At 34.2% G+C, this 10,760-nt stretch overlaps 1 protein-coding gene across 1 annotated transcript; it reads left to right on the top strand.

Annotated features, from left to right (window-relative positions):
• Nucleotides 1–2,385: 2,385 nt before the first annotated feature.
• Nucleotides 2,386–8,737, top strand: LOC114322736 (putative receptor-like protein kinase At1g49730). The gene is made up of 7 exons (XM_028270130.2): nucleotides 2,386–2,617; nucleotides 4,949–5,204; nucleotides 6,363–6,415; nucleotides 6,487–6,554; nucleotides 7,683–7,772; nucleotides 7,931–8,000; nucleotides 8,190–8,737. Exons 1-7 carry the CDS (start codon nucleotides 2,560–2,562, stop codon nucleotides 8,486–8,488), a joined length of 894 nt encoding a protein of 297 aa, XP_028125931.1. The 5' UTR covers nucleotides 2,386–2,559; the 3' UTR covers nucleotides 8,489–8,737.
• Nucleotides 8,738–10,760: the final 2,023 nt, after the last annotated feature.

Genomic DNA, 10,760 nt, shown 5'->3' with positions numbered 1-10,760 from the left:
TTGTCTGTCAATTTCCCACAGACGGCGCCAATTGTGCGGGGAGCAAATATTCCGGCGAGCCCGTACTCCTTTTTTCCAAGCTCCGTTTATGTCCGATCACCTGCGAGCCAATAAGGGTGAGCTACCCGGCGGTGTGTGGCCGGAAAAACCCTCCGACGATCAAGTTAGCACACACCTTAGGATAGAGAGAGAGAGGAGTGTTTGAATGTAAGAATTTCCTTACAATGTGTTCGTCCCTCGCGTATGGGGGGCGTAGGCCTACTTTTATACCCTCTGTGCCCCATATCTACTCCAGTCATCTCCTGACACGTGGCTCCGCTTATCCCATCTGTCAGCATAGACCTTGCTGAACATCACCTAATCTCAACTGCCCGCCATCACAGCTGGAGCTCGGCAGCCGAGCTGCTCTATGCGTTGCTGCGCCGTGCCGTGCTTCATACCCAAGCACTTAACTGGCAAAGAGCAAAGAGGACCGGGCTAGGCGGCATCTCGGCAAAGCCTAGCCCGAAGCACCCCCCTGTGGTCGGCTTTCCTGCCGGTCAAACGGTAACCTCGGCTGACCGCGCCTTTCCGGGCGCCGGTCACTCGGCTTGTCTGGCTTCGGCTATTCTCGGACAGAGCATCCCGGTCCGACCGAGCACTGCCTTGCCGAGCCGCTTCTTTACGGTCTGGGGCGGGACGTACTCGGCCCAAGTTCTGCCCGGCCCAAGTTCTGGCAGCCCATCTCTGGGCGAATAGTCGATCATCTCGGCCCCATGCGCTGCTGGGCTCTCAACCTGCTCGGTCGCTACCTCGGCCCAACTCCAGATCATAAATCGCCCTCTCAGTTTGGCATTTCAATCTTGCATTAAAATAGTCATAAGATGACAAAATAGATTAAAAAGTCAATAAGACAAAACATTATATTCAAATTATAATAATTTTATTTTTTCTTTCACAAAAGTCAAAAAAGTCAAAAAATTAATCCCAAACGAGACTTTTTAGCCCAGACTAAAATAACCAAAAAGTCAAAAGGCCAAAAAGTTAACACACATCCCAAACGAATCCGTAGTAGGTTGCTTAACCAAATTATTGGGGTGCATTTAGAGTCACTCACTTTGGTGCTTATTTGTATCACACCATCTATTTATTTTTACATGTCTTTTTGTAATAACCAAAAAAATTAACTCTTTTTACGCTTCTCGAAACAACCCTCAATACAAAATCGAACCAAACCAATCCCTGAATGGGAATAGCTTCCCTCGGTACTCTTATCTTTTATACTCCTCAATACTTCATTTTTTAGACTCCATTCTAAACCCACAATACTAATCTAATCCGTTCATCTCATAATCCCAACAATTTAGATGAGTTATGTAAAAATTTAGTTTCATCAGATATCATTAGATACATGAATAAATTGCATCTTATTTTCTAAAATAGACAGTATTTGTGAGTTTAAACTTAATCTTTTCATTCTATAAAATGAAAAATGATATGTTTATGTATTCATCGATATCTAATGAAATTGATTTTTTGCACAGATGGTCTTCATTATGAGATTATAAGATGAACGGTTTGGATTATTATTGTAACAATAATACTATGAACCTACTCTTATCAATCTAGAAATTATTTAGAATTTTCGTCATATAGTTCAGATTCATTCTACACATAGACTCAATATCAATCTCACACTATATAAATTAATTTCCACCGCACAATCATTCACCTAGAATTTTTTGAATGGATAAAGATGGGTCTCTAGACATTTCCAGTGTTTATTTAATGAAAAAGGTTATTAGTTATCATAGGACCTATTAGACAATAAGTTTATCTATTAGGAACTACACGTAATAGGTAAACTACTAATAGATCCTAACAGTTGGACTTAATTTCCATCAAGTCTTATTGAAAATAAGTTTTGGTAAAATCGTCACTAAAAATAATTTTTTACATGTCACTAAAAATTGACAATTAATGACTTTTTTTGTCACGTTTTTATAAATTGTCATTAAAATTTATAATTAGTGACTTCTTTGTTATGAATTTTTTAAATTGTCGTTAAAACTTATAATTAGTGATATTTTTATGATAAATTTTTTAAATGATTGTTAAAAATTAACAATTAGTAATGTTTTTTTTATAATAATATTTGATTAAAAAAAGTCATTAATTATCATAAAATTTATTGGATAATAAGCTCAAATCTATAAACATTGTATTTAGTTAAGAAATTTGAAAATAAATTTAAAAAGAGAAAAAAATATATATAAAATGTAAATATATTTTATTTATATATTTTTATTATTATTATTTTTTAAAATTTTCAACCAATCCTAAATGGAGGGATGAACACCCTAAACTCCATATATGCTCGTATAGATACCGACATACAGCACCTCTTTTTTAACGGAACAAAGAAAAGTAAAAGGTACGAGAGAGAGAGAGTTGGCCAAAATACGACTTAAAAGGAAGCTATGGCGAAATTACAGTCCCTGTCTATGTCAGTTGCAGTACTACTTCCACAACCACCATCTCTCTATAATCATCTCTGTTTCCTTGCTTTGTTGGCCCAACATGGATCGTCTGATCCTCAAGATCAAGCTTCTTCTCCACCTCCGCCGATCTCCTCCAGGTACCCATTCTTCTCACTCCTATGCTTTCAAGCTCTTTTAGTAACTCCAATGTGGTTCTGATCTGTTCCACATTCATGGGTTTAGCCTTGATTTTATTCTAATTCGCTTAATCCGAAGCTAGCTTCTTTTTTCTTTTTCTTTTTTTTTAATTGTTGGCCATGAATCCATGATGTGTTCTGAATTTTGGAGGTCCTCAAAATATTTGTATTTGTATTCTGATCAACATTAATGGGTTTTACTTTGATTTTGTTATAATTGGCGTAATTTGGAGCTAGCTTTTTAATTGTGTTTATTTATGAACCATTTAGAATTATATGGTTAACAATTGAAAGACAATTAGTTGTTTAGAATTTCCTGGTGTTGTTTCTCAGTACCCCATCTCACTTCTTACTTTCAACTCTACTCTGTATCTACAGTGATTTGTATCTAATGCTTTGAAGCTCTTTAAGTGACTGTAATTTGGTTCTGATTTGATCAACATTAATGGGTTTAACCTTGATTTTGTAATAATTGGCGTGATTTGAAGCTAGCTAATTAAGTGTTTAGATTTTTCTTTTCCAATAGTTGGCCTGACGATTATGTGTTCTGAATTTTTGGAGGTCCTCAATGTATTTGAATTTGTGTTATTAACCATATAGAATTATATGGGTAACAATTGAAAGAAAATGGGATCTTTGGTACGACGGTTTTGTCCCTAGGTGGCCAGTGTAGTGTAGTCCTAGTCCTAGTCCTAGTCTTTGCTTTTCTTTTTCTTTTTATTTTTTAATTTGTGTTGATTTTTCAGTTTAGTAGGATTCCCATGAAATTGAGAAGTTCTATCTCAACCAAATATAGCCCCCACTCCTCTTCCTTGTGATAATTCCAAACCATGGAACCTATGGTGACTTTGAACTATGAACAGTAATGACTTTGAACCTTGCTAAGTGGCACCTTCTATTTGTCTGTTCGAAGTTTAATGTAACACATTTTCTGACAACCTATGTGTGTCATCTTCAGAAATTTGACTTTTTCTTTTTTTTTTTTTGGGTTCAGTTTAGGAGTTTGTCGTGACTAGTGCACTGGGATTCAAGTGACTAATTAACACATTTTAACAAGAGAATGTTGGAAAATTGGGGATAATTTTCATATTGTTTTGTGCCTGTTGTTACATATATGGTTTGACTACATAGGAACAGTCTGTTCATGATGGGATGTTGGGGAGAAATTTGCTTGTATGTAATGATGTATCACGTGGAGATGTTAAACCTTTATTTATATATCGGCTCACTTAAATGAATATCCCCGGAGGATCTTGTGCTCATATTTTCACTTGTTTACATTAACATTACAATTAAAAACAGATGGCTATGACGAATACATCCATTTTAGTAAAATCCATTATTCAGTGCTGCAAAGCTCATTAAAAATTAAATACATTGTTTCTACCTAGATATCTAGGTTTCCTATAGTAAAGTGATGGGTGTCTTTTCGTTGTACATAACATTGATTCTTCAATACTATTTTGACACAACTTTTATTAATTGTTGCACCTATGACCATCTTGCATCATTTTCTCTCGAGTTCTTATTGCACAATTTCATTTCATGCTGTGATCTGCATTAGCAGCTGATGTTTTGAAGAGTTCACCTCCTAATGAACTAATGAATCTAGAACCAACAATTGTCCTTGCCATCAGCTATAGAAGACCAAACTACCTAAGAAGAAAAAAAATATTGGTTAACAATTTGAGAATAATTGCTTGTTTGTGTTCTCTCTCTCTCTCTCTCTCACACACACACACGCACACAAAGAGTTCTGGGGTTTGTATTTCTTTTTCTTCTTCTTTTCCCTTTTGATTGAGATAGGAAAGGAAGTGTTCTGGTTATTTTATGTGGCTTATCGCTTAAGGAAAGTTGATTTATGATAGGTAAGTATTAGAGCTGACTGCTTCGTCTCATTTGTTAACATAACCTTGCCTAATAAGATCAATTTATACACAATCTATGATTGAAACACTGCTGCTCCCTCTATCTCATAGCTTATTCCACCATGGAAAAATACAACTTTTTAAGGACACAAACATTCAATGTGTTCGCACCCAACTAGTAGAGTACAAATTTCACATCTATCCCTTTTGATCCCTATCTTCCACACTATTCACTGCATTCACATGTGTGAAATGGATGATATTGGAAAATTACAAAATTTAAGTCCCTTAACTTTTCAAAATGACAATCTCTTTGGGAAATCCCAAAATAGAACGTGGACAAAAAATAAGGGAAGGAGGGAGTGTATGAAATGAATCAATAGGTTCTCTTTATTTGAAAGTCTATTTCTGGAAACTATTTCAGGTAATGTATCTTTTGTGAGGCGTTTCTCATACAATGATATAAAAAGGGCAACAGATGGTTTCCGCTGGATCATTGACAACTCATCCCATGGAGCCGTTTACAAAGCCAAATTTGAAGATGGTCGTGTTGCTCTGGTAAAAGAAATAAGAGATTTTGATGAAGCAAAAGATGCCTTCTATAGAGAAGTCCAACTTTTGGGGCGCTTGCATCACCGGCACATTGTTTCGCTTAGTGGCTTTTCCACAGGACATAAGAGGTTTGATTCTTGACTCTTGCTTAATCTTTGTAACACTTTTTCTTAGCCTCTTAGGAAAGGATAGAAAGAGCGAAAGACAGATTTTGGGGCCACATATTGCGTGGAGAGCAAGATATTTCGTGATTATGTTAGGCTTTGTTTGTTTCGCCATAAAATATTTTACACATGTAAAATAATTTTGCCCAAAAATAAATTTTTTTATTTTTATTTTCCGGTGTTTGGTTAGCACTCAAAATATTTTTTACAACAAAAATTTTATTAAAGAAGCAATTATAAAGTAAATTTTTAAAAGAAAATGAATAAATAAAATGATACTTGTACATAATTTTCATGTTGAATTGAATACAATTAATGTGGCAATGTCATTCTTACAATCATAAACTGTAGTAATGAAAATTTTAATTTTCAAGAGTGAATATGAATGTGAGACATCATTATATATAAATTTTTTGTATACAAATTTTTTTTGTATATTATTACTAAAGATTGAAATAAGACAATGATTGAATGTAACAAAAATAACATTTCCAAAATATAATTCCGATCAATTGCTCAACCATAATATATGTATAGGTATATTTATCAAATATATATATATATGTATATCCACACATATAAATATATGTATATGTATATATGTGAAGCAAATGTATATATATATATATATATAGATGAAGCAAATATATGTTTAATATATATATATGTATAGGTATATACATATATATACATACATATATATATATAGAGAGAGAGAAAGAGAGAGAATAAAAACGTTCAATGCGTATGAAAGTAGTGAAACTTGATATACTTGATATGTATTTCGAGTAGTATCAACCATGATGAGAAAAAAAAAAACTTGCAGAAATTTTTAAACGTATATCATTTTATGCTTTTACTTAACTTTTTGGCCAACCAAACAATGAAAAATAGGTAAAATATTTTTGGGAAAAATATAACGTCCAAATCCTTTAGAGGATGGGAATCTAGTATTTGTGATATCCTGTGAAATTATAAGTCTCATAGATTGCCCATTGCTTATATGGAAATATGTTCGTTTGTCCTTATTTCTGGGTTAAGAAAGATTTTAACCCTTAAAGGGCCTTAACTGTTGTTTTGAGAAACTTCTTGTTTTGATGTATTTAACTGTTCCCTTTTCAGGTTTCTAGTGTTTGAAGACATAGAAAATGGAACCCTGAAAGCGCATCTGAATGGTAACTTTTGGAACACAAAATTTACATGTTTGCCTAATTTGATTCTGTTATCAAAGTTTGGCTCTTGGCAGATCCTCTTAAGACTCCCTTGAATTGGAGAACAAGGCTACAAATAGTCATTGGCGTGGCAGCTGCACTCGTAAGTTGTAAAGCTGCATTTTGTCGTACTCATATACAAATAAAAATATGTTAAATCTTTTTTACTGCCTTTTATTTTGTTTATTTTTTATTTTATTTTATTTTATTTTTTTGCAATGATAAATTCTATGAGAGGATAAGGGAAACATATAACCTGTGGTACATAAATACCATAGCCAAGAAGCGAAGTCACTATAACATCTACTTATAAGGGAAAGTCTGCTTCCATGGTCCAACATTTGACATAGGGATTCTAACACATACCTTGGTCTGATAAATCTGAAAGACTATTTGGAATACTTTGGGGGCTTTAAATGCTCAATGCACTTATATTGTTGGGCAAATTATACACGTGGTCTCTATATTTTGCTTCTTGTGTCAATTTGGTCATTGCAGTTCCAATTTTGTCAATTTGGTCATTGTAGTTCCAATTCTATCAGTTTTGTCATTTAATTTTTTACGTTGTGTTAATTTAGTAAAAGTGATAACATCCGTTAAAAAATTGGACTGAAATCAACAGGGCAAAATGGTTTCCATTCAAAAGGAAGTGGATCACTTCATACCAACACCCCCCCCCCCCCCCCCACCCACACACACCCACACCCACACCCACACCCACACCCACACACAAAAACAAAAACAAAAAACAAAAACTTTCAGGAAAGTCAATGGACTAATTTACCATCAATTCATTCAATATATCCTTTTTTAGAGGACAAATTTTCACAATGTGAATATTCAAAGATAAAATTGATGCAATTACAACTATAAGTCTCAAATTGACACGAGACAAACTACAAGGATTAGGGGTGTAATTTTCCCTATGTTATTCTTCTGCTCTTTCCTTCCATAAATTGATTGAAATAAATTTCTTAATTTATTAGACATTTGTATTTTTTGGAAAATGATAACATAAAACACCAGTAAACAGGCCAGATTTTGCTCATTTGACTTTATCCGATATATTTTGATAATGGAATTTTTTCCACTTCTTCGAAGTGTTTCACCTAAACAGGCTCTGCTTTATGTCACCAAGATTGTTCTTTCTTTCTTTGTTTTGTGCATTGTGTGTTTGTTTGCACTGCTGGAATGGTAAAATCAAATTGATACAAATTGTCGTGTAATACAGGAATACTTACATTTCTTCTGCGACCCACCAATGTATCATGTCTCAGTCAGTTCAAGTACCATCATGTTAGATGAGAACTTCAATGCGAAGGTAAGGGTATTGCACTTCTCTCTCTTTTCATTTAAGTTTCTAGCATATAGCTCATGTAACCAATATGTATAGAAGTTTTCTTAGTTTTGTAAAGGCAACCACCATAGTCAAATTTTATAGACACGTTTCATGATATATTAACATACCTCTTGTTACAGCTCTGCAATATTGGCCGCCTTAGTTCTCATGGAAATGACATTACATTGCCACAGTCTTCACCTTCGAAGGGTAAATTTTTATGATTACTTTTGCAATAATTTCACAATGTTGTATTTTGGGCCTATTTGGTGTAGCTTCTTGTGAGCTGAAAGCTGACAATTAAAAAGTAAAAGCCAAGCTATAAGCATCTCATATAAGCTGCACTGAAAAGCCCCTTTTTCTATTTCGATCTTTACACGTCCATTTACTCTGGTGCAGATTATAGAGGTCAGGTATGCGGAAACATAATCTTTCAGCTTGGCTTACTAATTCTCGAGCTAATAACTGGTCAGTCCTCGGAGGAGGGAGGTGTAGATTTGATCCAATGGGTTGAAGAATTTCGCTTCTCGAGATCCATACATAAGATGCTTGATCCCGACCTTGGAAACAACTATGATTCTAGTGAGCTTAAGGGTCTTTTAGCTGTAGCAAGATTGTGTATAAAATCTCTAGATAAGCCAACACTTTTTACTCCTCAGGTATTTAGGTACCTCCAGAAGAAGCTAGGCATTGAATAAACCGTTATCAATGACTTGTGATTATGCCTTATGATATTCTTTGGAAATTGAGTTGATGCTTCATGGAGTTAAGGTCCCTTTATTCCAAGGTTAGCTATCGTGAAAATTTTCATTTTGGATGTACTAGTTGTCTGAAAGAGCAGCTTAACTCAACGGTAACATTTATTGTTAGCGTCTTTAGTAGTTCAAATACTAGTCACAAAAACACTCAAAAAATAGAAGTAATACTGCATACATCTTTATCTCCCAGACTCCGCTTTAACAGGAGCATCGTGTCTGTTGTCCCTTGTGATATGGGAATGCACCAAATCCTTTATGATATTGGTGTTGGAAATGGTTTTGAAAATTCTGGAAAGACATAATTTTTTTTAAACTTTGGTTTAATTTTTAGGTGGGACTCATGGGTCGATTTTCGCGACTCTAAGTGGTAACGTGTTCTATGTCGCGTTGTGATTCACGTGGTATATTTGGTTGCTCAAAACCATTATCAGGTAAATGAAAAATTGAAGCCAAAGTGAGCTCCATGAAAATGGAGTTTTTGGTGGACATTCCTTAAAGTTTGAATTAAGGCTTGTTCCATATTGGTATGGTGGGAAGAATTTTGTGGGTTTATATAGCTTGAAATTATAATTTGGAGAGGGCCCCAAGGGGCACCCCACGTTTGTAGAAGAGAAAGGTTATGGGCAAATTGGGTTTGACCCATTGGACTCAAAAATAACCACACGCGCGTCGCCGCCGTCCGTCCGGGTGGGCTGGCGCTGGCTTGGGCGCGGGTGTGTGGTGTGAGGTTGGGTTGGGCTGGGCTTGTCTGACCCAATACCTATCTTTTTGGACCAAAAACATTTAAATTTAATTTATTTTTTGGTAAAATAAAATAAGACCGTTTAAATTCAAATATGTCTGAACCTTGTGTACAGATTTCAAAATCTGTCTGTTTAATTCAAGGAAAACCCATACCTATTTGAATTTAAATTCAAACATATTTAAATCTGTGCAAATTAAAACAAACAGATTTGGTTATCTGTTGAAACAGTGGTGCACCTGTTCAAACAGGTTTGGTACCTGTTTAATTCAAATTGAAAAGCCACCACTCCATCTATAAATTAGTACCCTTCATTTGATGTTTTCATTCACAATTTTCGTACTTCTCCTTTGCAAATAATTTTTGTATTTTGCTGCATTAAATTTCTGTGAGAAAGAGTGTATACACTTAGTGTTCGTTGTACAAATAAATTGTGGTGCTGCATTTATTCGTTGTTGATCATTTTATCCCGAGACATAGACGTCCGAAAATCTAAAAGCACCGTGGAGAGGACAAATCTGTCTTAAGGACATAGTGTTAAACACTGGACTTGATCAAAAGTTTGTTCAAGAAATTAATCAAGTAAGTTGTTAATTTATTTTCTGTTTTATTTTTATTTATTTAAATCAAATTTTATTTTTATTTTTATAACAAAATAAAAATCTATTTTTATTTATTTTATTTTATTTTTCTAGTTTGATTTTTGTAATCAAACATATACTCTCATTTTCTTTTATTTCTTCTGTACTCTGTTTGTTGTTAAGTACACAAATAGAATTTATTTTTCAAATACAGTGAACATTGACTATTAATCAATCTTAAGACAGATTATTTTTTGGTGTCTTCATTATATTTAATTTTCTATGTTTTCACAAAGTGATATTCTGCTTGGAAAATACAAATAGTAGTAATATACTGTTTATTTTCTTTGACAACTAGTAGTAATATACTGGTGTAATTAACAATTGCAGAATATTAAGTTTTGTTACAAAAAATTATTGTGGTATTTTATTTTTTTAGTTTTAGTAACAAGGAAAATAAAATTATTTTGTGTTATAATTTATTTTCTGGTTTTAGTAACTAGAAAATTTATTTGTGTTTTGGTTTTTTCTGATTTTTGTAATCAGATATTATGGCTACTGTAACTGGAAGTGGTACTCCAATTGTTACATCGACTCCGGTCCCTATCCAGAACCATGTTCAAGTTCCGATAAATCATGGAGAAAAACCGAAAAAATTTAATGGCACTGAGTTTAAGAGATGGCAGTAGAAAATACTGTTCTATCTTACAACTCTAAATTTGGCCCGGTTTATCCGTGAAGAGGCTCCAGTACTCAGAGAGGATGAAAGTGATCGGTAAGTTGTTGCCGCTGTAGATGCTTGGAAGCATTCTGATTTCCTGTGCAGAAATTACATCCTAAATGGCCTTGATAACATGTTGTATAATGTTTAAAGCCCTCTGAAATCAGC

The sequence above is a fragment of the Camellia sinensis genome, unplaced genomic scaffold (genome assembly GCF_055761805.1).
Source record: "Camellia sinensis isolate YWXY unplaced genomic scaffold, ASM5576180v1 Unanchor1, whole genome shotgun sequence".
NCBI lineage: Eukaryota > Viridiplantae > Streptophyta > Magnoliopsida > Ericales > Theaceae > Camellia > Camellia sinensis.
Note: the sequence above shows the minus strand (reverse complement) of the source record. Positions and strands in the feature narration are given on the sequence as shown.